This window comes from Mobula birostris, chromosome 14 (genome assembly GCF_030028105.1).
Source record: "Mobula birostris isolate sMobBir1 chromosome 14, sMobBir1.hap1, whole genome shotgun sequence".
NCBI classification, from domain to species: Eukaryota; Metazoa; Chordata; class Chondrichthyes; order Myliobatiformes; family Myliobatidae; genus Mobula; species Mobula birostris.
Genome location: NC_092383.1, coordinates 98710277 through 98726103, shown reverse-complemented (window position 1 = coordinate 98726103; position 15827 = coordinate 98710277). Strand labels below are relative to the sequence as shown.

General features: G+C 54.6%; 1 protein-coding gene across 1 annotated transcript in view; it reads right to left on the bottom strand.

The window, feature by feature from the left end:
- The window catches only part of LOC140209585 (uncharacterized), a 103218-nt gene that overhangs the window by 28479 nt on the left and 58912 nt on the right, over positions 1-15827 (bottom strand). The window contains exons 4-5 of the mRNA XM_072277858.1: positions 7578-7778; positions 6477-6565 (exon numbers count right to left, since the gene is read on the bottom strand). Coding sequence (XP_072133959.1) covers positions 6477-6565; positions 7578-7778 — 290 coding nt within the window. The remainder of the gene's footprint in view (positions 1-6476; positions 6566-7577; positions 7779-15827) is intronic.

Here is a 15827-nt window from a genome sequence, read left to right as displayed (position 1 = left end):
GTGGGGGTCAGGGTGACTCAGTGACTGTGTGTGTCGGGGGGTCAGTGTGACTCAGAGACTGTGTGTGGGGGGGGTCAGTGTGACTCAGTGACTGTGTGTGTGGGGTGTGTCAGTGTGACTCAGTGTCTGTGTGTGGGGGGGGTACAGTGTGACTCAGTGACTGTGTGTGTGGGGGGTCAGTGTGACTCAGAGACTGTGTGTGTGTGGGGGGGTCAGTGTGACTCAGTGACTCTGTGTGTGTGGAGGGGGGTCAGAGTGACTCAGTGACTGTGTGTGTGGGGGGTCAGTGTGACTCAGTGAGTGTGTGTGTGTGTGTGTGTGTGTGGGGGGGGGGAGGGGGTAGTGTGACTTAGTGACCGTGTGTGTGGGGCGGGTCAGTGTGACTCAGTGACTGTCTGTGTGGGGGTCAGTGTGACTCAGTGACTGTGTGTGGGGGGGGTCAGTGTGACTCAGTGACTGTGTGTTTGGGGGGGTCAGTGTAACTCAGTGACTGTTTGTGTGGGGGTCAGTGAGACTCAGTGACTGTGTGTGGGGGGGGGTCACTGTGACTTTGTGTGTGGGGGGGTCAGTGTGACTAAGTGATTCTGTGTGTGTGGGGGGGTCAGTGTGACTCAGTGACTGTGTGTGTGGGGGGGTCAGTGTGACTCAGTGACTGTGTGTGTGGGGGGGTTAGTGTGACTTAGTGACTGTGTGTGTGTGGGTCAGTGTGACTCAGTGACTGTGTGTGTGTCGGGGGGTCAGTGTGGCTCAGTGACTCTGTGTGTGTCGGGGGGTCAGTGTGACTCAGTGACTGTGTGTGTGGGGGGTCAGTGTGACTCAGTGAGTGTGTGTGTGTGTGTGTAGGGGGGGTAGTGTGACTTAGTGACCGGGGTAGTGTGACTTAGTGACCGTGTGTGTGGGGGCGGGTCAGTGTGACTCAGTGACTGTCTGTGTGGGGGTCAGTGTGGCTCAGTGACTCTTTGTGTGTTGGGCGGGTCAGTGTGACTCAGTGACTGTGTGTGTGGGGGTCAGTGAGACTCAGTGACTGTGTGTGGGGGGGTCACTGTGACTTTGTGTGTGGGGGGGTCAGTGTGACTAAGTGATTCTGTGTGTGTTGGGCGGGTCAGTGTGACTCAGTGACTGTCTGTGTGGGGGTCAGTGTGGCTCAGTGACTCTGTGTGTGTTGGGCGTGTCAGTGTGACTCAGTGACTGTGTGTGTGGGGGTCAGTGAGACTCAGTGACTGTGTGTGTGGAATCAGTGTGTCTCAGTGACAGTATGTGTGGGGGGGTCAGTGTGACTCCGTGACTGTGTGTGTCGGGGGGTCAGTGTGACTCGGTGACTGTGTGTGTGTGTGTGGGGTCAGTGTGACTCAGTGATTGTGTGTGTGGGGGGGGCGGTCAGTGTGTCTCAGTGACTGTGTGTGTGGGGGGGTCAGTGTGTCTCAGTGACTGTGTGTGTGTGGAGGGGGGGTCAGTGTGACTCAGTGACTGTGTGTGTCGGGGGTTCAATGTGACTCAGTGAGTGTGTGTGTGTGGGGGTCAGTGTGACTCAGTGACTGTGTGTGTGTGGGGGGGGTCAGTGTGACTCAGTGACTGTGTGTGTTTGGGGGGGGTCAGTGTGACTTAGTGACTGTGTGTGTGGGGGTGTAGTGTGACTCAGTGGGTGTGTGTGGGGGTCAGGGTGACTCAGTGACTGTGTGTGTCGGGGGGTCAGTGTGACTCAGAGACTGTGTGTGTGGGGGGGGTCAGTGTGACTCAGTGACTGTTGTGTGTGGGGTGTGTCAGTGTGACTCAGTGTCTGTGTGTGGGGGGGTACAGTGTGACTCAGTGACTGTGTGTGTGGGGTGTGTCAGTGTGACTCAGTGTCTGTGTGTGTGTTGGGGGGTCAGTGTGGCTCAGTGACTCAGTGTGTGTGGAGGGGGGTCAGTGTGACTCAGTGACTGGGGTGTGTGGGGGGTCAGTGTGACTCAGTGAGTGTGTGTGTGTGTGTGTGTGTGTGTGTGTGTGTGTGGGGGGGGGGGGTGGTAGGGGGTAGTGTGACTTAGTGACCGTGTGTGTGGGGCGGGTCAGTGAGACTCAGTGACTGTCTGTGTGGGGGTCAGTGTGACTCAGTGACTGTGTGTGTGGGGGTCAGTGAGACTCAGTGACTGTGTGTGGGGGGGTCACTGTGACTTTGTGTGTGGGGGGGTCAGTGTGACTAAGTGATTCTGTGTGTGTGGGCGTGGTCAGTGTGACTCAGTGACTGTGTGTGTGTGGGAGGGTCAGTGTGACTCAGTGACTATGTGTGTGTGTCGGGGGGTTAGTGTGACTTAGTGACTGTGTGTGTGTGGGTCAGTGTGACTCAGTGAGTGTGTGTGTGTGTGTGTGTGTGTCTGGGCGGGGGCGGTAGTGTGACTTAGTGACCGTGTGTGTGGGGCGGGTCAGTGTGACTCAGTGACTGTCTGTGTGGGGTCAGTGTGGCTCAGTGACTCTTTGTGTGTTGGGCGGGTCAGTGTGACTCAGTGACTGTCTGTGTGGGGGTCCGTGTGGCTCAGTGACTCACTGTGTGTGTTGGGCGGGTCAGTGTGACTCAGTGACTGTGTGTGTGTGGGGGGGGGGTTCAGTGTGACTCAGTGACTGTGTGTGTCGGGGGGGTCAGTGTGGCTCAGTGACTCTGTGTGTGTGGAGGGGGGGTCAGTGTGACTCAGTGACTGTGTGTGTGGGGGGTCAGTGTGACTCAGTGAGTGTGTGTGTGTGTGTGTGTGTGTGGGGGGGGGGGTGGTAGGGGGGTAGTGTGACTTAGTGACCGTGTGTGTGGGGCGGATCAGTGAGACTCAGTGACTGTCTGTGTGGGGTCAGTGTGACTCAGTGACTGTGTGTGTGGGGGTCAGTGAGACTCAGTGACTGTGTGTGGGGGGGGTCACTGTGACTTTGTGTGTGGGGGGGGTCAGTGTGACTAAGTGATTCTGTGTGTGTGGGGTGGTCAGTGTGACTCAGTGACTGTGTGTGTGTGGGGGGGGTCAGTGTGACTCAGTGACTATGTGTGTGTGTGGGGGGGGTTAGTGTGACTTAGTGACTGTGTGTGTGTGGGTCAGTGTGACTCAGTGAGTGTGTGTGTGTGTGTGTGTGTCTGGGGGGCGGGGTAGTGTGACTTAGTGACCGTTGTGTGTGGGGCGGGGTCAGTGTGACTCAGTGACTGTCTGTGTGGGGTCAGTGTGGCTCAGTGACTCACTGTGTGTGTTGGGCGGGTCAGTGTGACTCAGTGACTGTGTGTGTGTGGGGGGGGGGGGTCAGTGTGACTCAGTGACGGTGGGTGGGCGTCAGTGTGACTCAGGGAGTGTGTGTGTGTGGTGGGGTCAGTGTGACTCAGTGACTGTGTGTGTGTGTGGGGGGGTCAGTGTGACTCAGTGACTGTGTGTGTCGGGGGGGGTCAGTGTGACTCAGTGACTGTGGGTGGGCGTCAGTGTGACTCAGTGAGTGTGTGTGTGTCGTGGGGTCAGTGTGACTCAGTGACTGTGTGTGTATGTGGGGGGGTCAGTGTGTCTCAGTGACTGTGTGTGTCAGGGGGGTCAGTGTGACTCAGTGACTGTGTGTGGGGGGGGTCAGTGTGACTCAGTGACTGTGGGTGGGCGTCAGTGTGACTCAGTGAGTGTGTGTGTGTCGTGGGGTCAGTGTGACTCAGTGACTGTGTGTGTATGTGGGGGGGTCAGGTGTGTCTCAGTGACTGTGTGTGTCAGGGGGTCAGTGTGACTCAGTGACTGTGTGTGGGGGATGTCAGTGTGACTCAGTGACTATGTGTGGGGGGGGTCAGTGTGACTCAGTGACTGTGTGAGTGGGGGGTCAGTGTGACTCAGTGACTCTGTGTGTGTGGGGGGGGTCAGTGTGACTCAGTGACTGTGTGTGTGTGGGGGGGGTCAGTGTGACTCAGTGACTGTGTGTGTCGGGGGCTCAGTGTGACTCAGTGACTGTGGGTGTGGGCGTCAGTGTGACTCAGTGAGTGTGTGTGTGTGTCGTGGGGTCAGTGTGACTCAGTGACTGTGTGTGTATGTGGGGGGGTCAGTGTGTCTCAGTGACTGTGTGTGTCAGGGGGGTCAGTGTGACTCAGTGACTGTGTGTGGGGGATGTCAGTGTGACTCAGTGACTGTGTGTGGGGGGGTCAGTGTGACTCAGTGACTGTGTGAGTGGGGGTCAGTGTGACTCAGTGACTCTGTGTGTGTGGGGGGAGTCAGTGTGACTCAGTAACTGTGTGTGTGGGGGGGGGGTCAGTGTGACTCAGTGACTGTGTGTGTGGGAGGGGGTCAGTGTGACTCAGTGACTGTGTGTGTGTGGGGGGTGTCAGTGTGACTCAGTGACTGTGTGCGGGGGGGGGTCAGTGTGACTCAGTGACTGTGTGTGGGGGGTTCACTGTGACTTAGTGACTGTGTGTGGGGGCAGTCAGTATGACTAAGTAATTCTGTGTGTGGGGTTGTCAGTGTGACTCAGTGACTGTGTGTGTGGCGGATCAGTGTGACTCAGTGATTGTGTGTGTGTGGGGTCAGTGTGACTTAGTGACTGTGTGTGTGAGGGGGGTCAGTGTGACTTAGTGACTGTGAGTGTGTGGGGGGGTCAGTGTGACTCAGTGACTGTGTGTGTGGGGGGTGTCAGTGTGACTCAGTGACTGTGTGTGTGAGGGGGTCAGTGTGTCTCAGTGACTGTGTGTGTGGGGTGTCAGTGTGACTCAGTGACTGTGTGTGTCGGGGGGGTCAGTGTGACTCAGTGACTGTGTGTGTGGGGGGTGTCAGTGTGACTTAGTGACTGTGAGTGTGTAGGGGGTCAGTGTGACTCTGTGACTGTGTGTTTGGGGGGGGGTCAGTGTGACTCAGTGACTGTGTGTGTGTGGGGGGGGTCAGTGTGTCTCAGTGACTGTGTGTGGGGGGGGTCAGTGTGACTCTGTCTGTGTGTGTGTTAGGGGGCTAGTGTGACTCAGGGACTGTGTGTGTGGGGGTGTCAGTGTGACTCAGTGACTGTGTGTGGGGGGTCAGTGTGACTCAGTGACAGTGTGTGTGTGTAGGGGGGTTCAGTGTGACTCAGTGACTGTGTGTGGGGGTCAGTGTGACTCAGTGATTGTGTGTGTGAGGGGGGTCACTGTGACTTAGTGACTGTGTGTGTGGGGGTGTCAGTGTGACTCAGTGACTGTGTGTGGGGGTCAGTGTGACTCAGTGACTATGTGTGTGTGTGGGGGGGGGGGTCAGTGTGACTCAGTGAGTGTGTGTGTGGGGGGGGTCAGTGTGACACAGTGACTGTGTGTGAGGGGGGTCAGCGTGACTCAGTGAGTGTGTGTGTGGGGGGGGTCAGTGTGACTCAGTGACTGTGTGTGAGTGGGGGTCAGTGTGGCTCAGTGACTCTGTGTGTGTGGGGGGTCAGTGTGACTCAGTGACTGTGTGTGTTTGTGGGTGGGTCAGTGTGACTCATTGACTGTGTGTGTGGTGGGGGGATCAGTGTGACTCAGTGACTGTGTGTGTGTATGGGGGGGGGGGTCAGTGTGACTCAGGTGACTATGTGTGTGTGTGGGGGGGGGGGTCATTGTGACTCAGTGAGTGTGTGTGTGGGGGGGGTCAGTGTGACACAGTGACTGTGTGTGAGCGGGGGTCAGCGTGACTCAGTGAGTGTGTGTGTGTGGGGGGGGTCAGTGTGACTCAGTGACTGTGTGTGAGTGGGGGTCAGTGTGGCTCAGTGACTCTGTGTGTGTGGGGGTCAGTGTGACTCAGTGACTGTGTGTGTTTGTGGGTGGGTCAGTGTGACTCATTGACTGTGTGTGTGGGGGTGGTCAGTGTGACTCAGTGACTGTGTGTGTGTGGGAGGGTCAGTGTGACTCAGTGACTATGTGTGTGTGTCGGGGGGTTAGTGTGACTTAGTGACTGTGTGTGTGTGGGTCAGTGTGACTCAGTGAGTGTGTGTGTGTGTGTGTGTGTGTGTCTGGGGGGGGCGGTAGTGTGACTTAGGTGACCGTGTGTGTGGGGCGGGTCAGTGTGACTCAGTGACTGTCTGTGTGGGGTCAGTGTGGCTCAGTGACTCTTTGTGTGTTGGGCGGGTCAGTGTGACTCAGTGACTGTCTGTGTGGGGTCCGTGTGGCTCAGTGACTCACTGTGTGTGTTGGGCGGGTCAGTGTGACTCAGTGACTGTGTGTGTGTGGGGGGGGGTTCAGTGTGACTCAGTGACTGTGTGTGTCGGGGGGTCAGTGTGGCTCAGTGACTCTGTGTGTGTGGAGGGGGGTCAGTGTGACTCAGTGACTGTGTGTGTGGGGGGTCAGTGTGACTCAGTGACTGTGTGGAGGGGGGTGGTCAGTGTGACTCAGTGACTATAGTGTTACTCTATACTGCAGTGCCTGGATGTGTGGACATGTCTGACAAATTGCTCGATGTTCTGCGACTGTGAAGTTTATCGTCAATTGTGCAACGTTTCTGAATTTTGTCCCAGACTCACTGGAGCTCTTTTCCCACAACCATCCCACTTCCCTGAGGTAGTGTTTCTGTCGTTACCCTGTTGTTCTGCTGATCGTGCCTCCTGTCAAACTGATGGTCCTCTCTTCGCACCACATTTGCATAAATAGTCTCCGATCCTTCTGGGTCTGTGGGACAGAGCAGAGAGTTGACAGGGTCTGTACTTTCAACTTGTTCCTCATCTATCCCATCTGACCCATCTTTCTATCAACCCTTCCCCACTCTATCCCAGCTGACACATCACTCCATCAACCCTTCCGCACTCTACTGCCGCTAACCCCTCCCTCCATCAATCCTTCCCCTCTCTACCCCAGCTTACACATCAACCCTTACCCAGTGTACCTCAGCTAACCCCTCTCTGCATCAACACTTACCCAGTGTACCTAATGGCATGCTAGCCTTTATAAGAAGGAGAATTGAGTATAGGAGCAAAGAGGTCCTTCTGCAGCTGTACAGGGCCCAGGTGAGACCACACATGGAGTACTGTGTGCAGTTTTGGTCTCCAAATGTGAGGAAGGACATTCTTGCTATTGAGGGAGTGCAGCGTAGGTTCACTGGGTTAATTCCCGGGATGGTGGGACTGTCATATGTTGAAAGATTGGAGCGACTGGGCTTGCATACTCTGGAATTTAGAAGGCTGAGAGGAGATCTTATTGAAACATATAAGATTATTAAGGGATTGGACACGCTGAGGCAGGAAGCAGGAAGCATGTTCCCGCTGATGTGTGAGTCCAGAACCAGAGGCCACAGAATTAGGGGTAGGCCATTTAGAACAGAGTTCAGGAAAAACTTTTTCACCCAGAGAGTGGTGGATATATGGAATGCTCTGCCCCAGAAGGCTGTGGAGGCCAAGTCTCTGGATGCTTTCAAGAAAGAGATGGATGGAGCTCTCAAAGATAGCGGAATCAAAGGTTATGGGAAAAGGCAGGAACTGGATACTGATTGTGGATGATCAGCCATGATCACAGTGAATGGCGGTGCTGTCTCGACAGGCCCAATGGCCTACTCCTGCACCTATTGTCTATTAACTCTTCCTTCCATCAACCCTTCCCCACTCTACCCCTGCTAAACCCTCTTTGCATCCCTATTTCCCAAGTCCTCCCCTTCCACACCCCCAGTGTCATTGCCCGATGTACTTGCCTTCAGTGTTTGAAGACCCTTCCCTCCCTGCTGCTCTCCTTCTGCATTTGACGATTAGAATCACAATGAGGGGGGAGATCAGGATGACCCCCAGAACCGGCAGTCCGATCATCAGGGCCATTTTCTGAAGCCCAGATCCTGTTGTTGTTGTTTTTGTTGTCGTTGTTGTTGGTGGTTTTGCTGCTGTTGTTGTATTGGGTGCTGCACCAGGGGAAGAGAGAAGATCCCATCATTAATACCATGAAATGAATGGGTCCCCTTCATCCCACCTCAGGCTGCAGAAAATTCCCGTTTACATCAACACCACACCTCTGATCACCCTGAGATAACTACACTCTGCCTCTTCCCCTGTAATCCCTCCCACATCCCCCCCACACACTCTCCTCGTCACAAACCCCACACTCGCTCCTCTTCCCTCTCAGTCCCTCCTCACCCCTCACACACTCCCTCCACTCCCCTCACACACTCCCTCCTCTCCCCTCACAGACTCCCTCTTCTCCCCTCACACACTCCCTCTTCTCCCCTCACACACTCCCTCCACTCCCCTCACACACACAAACTCCCTCCGCCTCCCTCACACACTCCCTCCTCTCCCCTCACACAATCCCTCCTCTCCCCTCACACACTCCCTCCACTCCCCTCACACACTCCCTCCTCTCCCTTCACACACTCCCTCCTCTCCCCTCATCACACACACACTCCCTCCGCCTCCCTCACACACTCCTTCCTCTCCCCTCACACACTCCCTCCTCTCCCCTCACACACTCTCTCCACTCCCCTCACACATTCTCTCCTCTCCCCTCACACACTCCCTCTTCTCCCCTCACACACTCCCTCTTCTCCCCTCACACACTCCCTCCTCTCCCCTCATCACACATAAACTCCCTCCGCCTCCCTCACACACTCCCTCCTCTTCCATCACACAATCCCTCCACTCCCCTCACACACTCCCTCCTCTCCCTTCACACACTCCCTCCGCTCCCCTCACAGACTCCCTCTTCTCCCCTCACACACTCCCTCCTCTCCCCGCATCACGCACAAGCTCCCTCCGCCTCCCTCACACACTCCCTCCTCTCCCCTCATGCACTCCCTCCGCTCCCCTCACAGACTCCCTCTTCTCCCCTCACACACTCCCTCCTCTCCCCTCATCACGCACAAGCTCCCTCCGCCTCCCTCACACACTCCCTCCTCTCCCCTCACGCACTCCCTCTTTTCCCCTCACACACTCCCTCCTCTCCCCTCATACACTCGCTCCTCCTCCTTCACACACTTCCTCCTCTCCCCTCACACACTCCCTTCTCTCCCCACACACTCTCCCTCTTCTCCCCTCACACACTCCCTCCTCTCCCCTCATCACACACAAACTCCCTCCACCTCCCTCACATACTCCTTCCTCTCCCCACACACACTCCCTCCTCCTCCCTCACACACTCCCTCCTCTCCCCACACACTCCCTCCTCACCCACACACACTCCCCCCTCTCCCCTCACACACTCTCTCCTCCTCCCTCACACACTCCCTCCACTCCCCTCACACATTCCCTCCTCTCCCCTCACACACTCCCTCCTCTCCGCTCACACAATCCCTCCTCTCCCCTCACACACTCCCTCCACTCCCCTCACACACTCCCTCCTCTCCCCTCATCACGCACAAGCTCCCTCCGCCTCCCTCACACACTCCCTCCTCTCCCCTCACGCACTCCCTCCGCTCCCCTCACAGACTCCCTCTTCTCCCCTCACACACTCCCTCCTCTCCCCTCATCACGCACAAGCTCCCTCCGCCTCCCTCACACACTCCCTCCTCTCCCCTCACGCACTCCCTCTTTTCCCCTCACACACTCCCTCCTCTCCCCTCATACACTCGCTCCTCCTCCTTCACACACTTCCTCCTCTCCCCTCACACACTCCCTTCTCTCCCCACACACTCTCCCTCTTCTCCCCTCACACACTCCCTCCTCTCCCCTCATCACACACAAACTCCCTCCACCTCCCTCACATACTCCCTCCTCTCCCCACACACACTCCCTCCGCCTCCCTCACACACTCCCTCCTCTCCCCACACACTCCCTCCTCACCCACACACACTCCCCCCTCTCCCCTCACACACTCTCTCCTCCTCCCTCACACACTCCCTCCACTCCCCTCACACACTCCCTCCTCTCCCCTCACACACTCCCTCCTCTCCGCTCACACACTCCCTCCTCTCCCTTCACACACTCCCTCCGCTCCCCTCACAGACTCCCTCTTCTCCCCTCACACACTCCCTCCTCTCCCCTCATCACGCACAAGCTCCCTCCGCCTCCCTCACACACTCCCTCCTCTCCCCTCACGCACTCCCTCCGCTCCCCTCACAGACTCCCTCTTCTCCCCTCACACACTCCCTCCTCTCCCCTCATCACGCACAAGCTCCCTCCGTCTCCCTCACACACTCCCTCCTCTCCTCTCAAGCACTCCCTCTTTTCCCCTCACACACTCCCTCCTCTCCCCTCATACACTCGCTCCTCCTCCTTCACACACTCCCTCCTCTCCCCTCACACACTCCCTCCTCTCCGCTCACACAATCCCTCCTCACCCCTCACACACTCCCTCCACTCCCCTCACACACTCCCTCCTCTCCCTTCACACACTCCCTTCTCTCCCCACACACTCTCCCTCTTCTCCCCTCACACACTCCCTCCTCTCCCCTCATCACACACAAACTCCCTCCACCTCCCTCACATACTCCCTCCTCTCCCCACACACTCCCTCCTCACCCACACACACTCCCCCCTCTCCCCTCACACACTCTCTCCTCCTCCCTCACACACTCCCTCCTCTCCCCTCACACATTCCCTCCTCTCCCCTCACACACACCCTCCTCTCCCCTCTCCCCTCACACACTCCCTCCTCTCCCCTCACACACTCCCTCCTCACCCCACACACACTCTCCCCTCTCCCCTCACACATTCCCTCCTCTCCCCTCACACACACCCTCCTCTCCCCTCTCCTCTCACACACTCCCTCCTCTCCCCTCACACACACCCTCCTCTCCCCTCTCCCCTCACACACTCCCTCTTCTCCCCTCACACACTCCCTCCTCTCCCCTCATCACGCACAAGCTCCCTCCGTCTCCCTCACACACTCCCTCCTCTCCCCTCAAGCACTCCCTCTTTTCCCCTCACACACTCTCTCCTCTCCCCTCATACACTCGCTCCTCCTCCTTCACACACTCCCTCCTCTCCCCTCACACACTCCCTCCTCTCCGCTCACACAATCCCTCCTCACCCCTCACACACTCCCTCCACTCCCCTCACACACTCCCTCCTCTCCCTTCACACACTCCCTTCTCTCCCCTCATCACACACAAACTCCCTCCACCTCCCTCACATACTCCCTCCTCTCCCCACACACTCCCTCCTCACCCACACACACTCCCCCCTCTCCCCTCACACACTCTCTCCTCCTCCCTCACACACTCCCTCCTCTCCCCTCACACATTCCCTCCTCTCCCCTCACACACACCCTCCTCTCCCCTCTCCCCTCACACACTCCCTCCTCTCCCCTCACACACTCCCTCCTCACCCCACACACACTCTCCCCTCTCCCCTCACACACTCCCTCCTCTCCCCTCACACACACCCCCTCCTCTCCCCTCACACACACCCTCCTCTCCCCTCTCCCCTCACACACTCCCTCCTCTCCCCTCACACACACCCTCCTCTCCCCTCTCCCCTCACACACTCACTCCTTCCCCTCATACACTCCCCCTCTCCCCTCACACACTCCCTCCTCTCCCCTCACACATTCCCTCCTCTGGCCCCTCGCACACTCCTTCCTCCTCACTCACACACTCCCCCCTCTCCCCATGCAGACTCCCTCCTCTCCTCTCACACACTCCCTCCTCTTCCCACACACACTCCCTCCTCTCTTCCCTCACACACTCCCTCCTCTTCCCACACACACTCCCTCCTCTCTTCCCTCACACACTCCCTCCTCTTCCCACACACACTCCCTCCTCTCCTCCCTCACACACTCCCTCCTCCTCACTCACACACTTCCTCCTCTCCTCCCTCACACACTCCCTCTTCTCCTCCCTCACACACTCTCTCCTCTCCCCTCACACACTCCCTCCTCTCCCCTCACACACTCCCTCCTCTCCTCCCTCACACACTCCCTCCTCTCCTCTCACACACTCCCTCCTCTTCCCACACACACTCCCTCCTCTCCTCCCTCACACACTCCCTCTTCTCCTCACTCACACACTCTCTCCTCTCCCCTCACACACTCCCTCTTCTCCTCTCACACACTCCCTCCTCTCCTCCCTCACACACTCCCTCCTCTTCCCACACACACTCCTTCCTCTCCCCTCTCCCCTCACACACATTCCCTCCTCTCCTCTCACACACTCCCTCCTCCTCCCTCACATACTCCCTTCTCTCCCCTCACACGCTCCCCTTCTCCCCTCACACACTCCCTCCTCTCCCCTCACACATTCCCTCCGCCCCCTCACACACTCCCTCCTCTTCCCACACACTCCCTCCTCTCCTCCCTCAAACACTCCCTCCTCTCCCCTCACACATTCCCTCCTCCTGGGATATTTCTGTTCGCGTCCAAGATATCCTGAAGTAGGAGGGTGAGGAGCCTAGGTCGAGGTACCTATAGGTACCAATGACATAGGTAGGAAAAGGGAAGAGGTCCTGAAAGGAGAATATAGGGAGCTGGGAAGGGAGTTGAGATAAAGGACCGCAAAGGTAGTAATCTCGGGATTACTGCCTGTGCCACGCGACAGTGAGAGTAGGAATGCGATGAGGTGGAGGATAAATGCGTGGCTGAGGGATTGGAGCAGGGGGCAGGGATTCAAGTTTTTGGATCATTGGGACCTCTTTTGGCGCAGGCGTGACCTGTACAAAAAGGACGGGTTGCACTTGAATCCTAGGGGGACCGATATCCTGGCAGGGAGATTAGCGAGGGCCACTGAGGTGATTTTAAACTAGAATGGTTGGGGAGTGGGAATCAAATTAAAGAGACTAGGAGAGAGGAGGTTAGTTCACAACAGGGGGATGGGAACAAGTGCAGAGAGACAGAAAGGTGTAAAATGAGGGTTGAAGCAAAAGGTTGTAAGGTGAAAAGTAAAAGTGGCAGGCCGGCAAATCCAGGGCAAAAATCAAAAAGGGCCACTTTTCAACATAATTGTATAAGGGCTAAGAGAGTTGTAAAAGAGCGCCTGAAGGCTTTGTGTATCAATGCAAGGAGCATTCGTAACAAGGTGGATGAATTAAAAGTGCAGATTGTTATTAATGATTATGATATAGTTGGGATCACAGAGACATGGCTCCAGGGTGACCAAGGATGGGAGCTCAACATTCAGGGATATTCAATATTCAGGAGGGATAGACATGAAAGAAAAGGAGGTGGGGTGGCATTGCTGGTTAGAGAGGAGATTAACGCAATAGAAAGGAAGGACATTAGCCAGGAGGATGTGGAATCGATATGGGTAGAGCTGCATAAAACTAAGGGGCAGAAAACGCCGGTGGGAGTTGTGTACAGGCCACCTAACAGTAGTAGTGAGGTTGGGGATGGTATTAAACAGGAATTTAGAAATATGTGCAATAAAGGAACAGCAGTTGTAATGGGAGACTTCAATCTACATATAGATTGGGTGAACTAAATTGGTAAGGGTGCTGAGGAAGAGGATTTCTTGGAATGTATGCGGGATGGTTTTTTGAACCAACATGTCGAGGAACCAACTAGAGAGCAGGCTATTCTAGACTGGGTATTGAGCAATGAGGAAGGGTTAATTAGCAATCTTGTCATGAGAGGCCCCTTGGGGTAAGAGTGACCATAATATGGTGGAATTCTTCATTAAGATGGAGAGTGACATAGTTAATTCAGAAACAAAGGTTCTGAACTTAAAGAAGGGTAACTTTGAAGGTATGAGACGTGAATTAGCTAAGATAGACTGGCAAATGATACTTAAAGGATTGACGGTGGATATGCAATGGCAAGCATTTAAAGGTTGCATGGATGAACTACAACAATTGTTCATCCCAGTTTGGCAAAAGAATAAATCAAGGAAGGTAGTGCACCCGTGGCTGACAAGAGAAATTAGGGATAGTATCAATTCCAAAGAAGAAGCATACAAATTAGCCAGAAAAAGTGGCTCACCTGAGGACTGGGAGAAATTCAGAGTCCAGCAGAGGAGGACAAAGGGCTTAATTAGGAAAGGGTAAAAAGATTATGAGAGAAAACTGGCAGGGAACATAAAAACTGACTGTAAAAGCTTTTATAGATATGTGAAAAGAAGAAGATTGGTTAAGACAAATGTAGGTCCCCTACAGACAGAAACAGGTGAATTGATTATGGGGAGAAAGGACATGGCAGACCAATTGAATAACTACTTTGGTTCTGTCTTCACTAAGGAGGACATAAATAATCTTCCGGAAATAGTAGGGGACAGAAGGACTACTGAGATGGAGGAACTGAGGGAAATACATGTTAGTAGAAAAGTGGTGTTAGGTAAATTGAAGGGATTAAAGGCAGTTAAATCCCCAGGACCAGATGGTCTGCATCCCAGAGTGCTTAAGGAAGTAGCCCAAGAAATAGTGGATGCATTAGTGATAATTTTTCAAAACTCTTTAGACTCTGGACCAGTTCCCGAGGATTGGAGGGTGGCTAATGTAACCCCGCTTTTTAAGAAAGGAGGGAGAGAGAAACCGGGGAATTATAGACCGGTTAGCCTGACATCGGTGGTTGGGAAAATGTTAGAGTCAGTTATCAAAGATGTGATAACAGCACAATTGGAAAGCAGTGAAATCATCGACAAAGTCAGCATGGATTTGTGAAAGGAAAATCATGTCTGACGAATCTCATAGAATTTTTTGAGGATGTAACTAGTAAAGTGGATAGGGGAGAACCAGTGGATGTGGTATATTTGGATTTTCAAAAGACTTTTGACAAGGTCCCACACAGGAGATTAGTGTGCAAACTTAAAGCACACGGTATTGGGGGTAAGGTATTGATGTGGATAGAGCATCGGTTGGCAGACAGGAAGCAAAGAGTGGGAATAAACGGGACCTTTTCAGAATGGCAGGCGGTGACTAGTGTGGTACCGCAAGGCTCAGTGCTGGGACCCCAGTTGTTTACAATATATATTAATGACTTGTATGAGGGAATTAAATGCAGCATCTCCAAGTTTGCGGATGACACGAAGCTGGGCGGCAGTGTTAGCTGTGAGGAGGATGCTAAGAGGATGCAGGGTGACTTGGATAGGTTAGGTGAGTGGGCAAATTCATGGCAGATGGCAATTTAATGTGAATAAATGTGAGGTTATCCACTTTGGTGGCAAAAACAGGAAAACAGATTATTATCTGAATGGTGGCCGATTAGGAAAAGGGGAGGTGCAACGAGACCTGGGTGTCATTATACACCAGTCATTGAAAGTGGGCATGCAGGTACAGCAGGCGATAAAAAAGGCGAATAGTATGCTGGTATTCATAGCAAGAGGATTCGAGTACAGGAGCAGGGAGGTACTACTGCAGTTGTACAAGGCCTTGGTGAGGCCACACCTGGAGAATTGTGTGCAGTTTTGGTCCCCTAATTTGAGGAAAGACATTCTTGCCATAGAGGGAGTACAAAGAAGGTTCACCAGATTGATTCCTGGGATGGCAGGACTTTCATATGATGAAAGACTGGATGAACTAGGCTTATACTCGTTGGAATTTAGAAGATTGAGGGGAGATCTTATTGAAACGTATAAAATCCTAGAGGGATTGGACAGGCTAGATGCAGGAAGATTGTTCCCGATGTTGGGGAAGTCCAGAACGAGGGGTCACAGTTTGAGGATAAAGGGGAAGCCTTTTAGGACTGAGATTAGGAAAAACTTCTTCACACAGAGAGTGGTGAATCTGTGGAATTCTCTGCCACAGGAAACAGTTGAGGCCAGTCCATTGGCTATATTTAAGAGGGAGTTAGATATAGCCCTTGTGGTTAAAGGGATCAGGGGGTATGGAGGGAAGGCTGGTACAGGGTTCTGAGTTGGATGATCAGCCATGATTGTACTGAATGGTGGTGCAGGCTCGAAGGGCCGAATGGCCTACTCCTGCACCTATTTTCTATGTTTCTATGTTTATGCTTCCCCCTCACACACTCCCTCCTCTCCCCTCCCCTCACACACTCTCCCCTCACCCCACACTCTCTCCCCTCACCCCACACACACTCCCTCCTCTTTCCTCACCCCACACACTCTCCCCTCTCCCCACACCCTCTCCCCTCA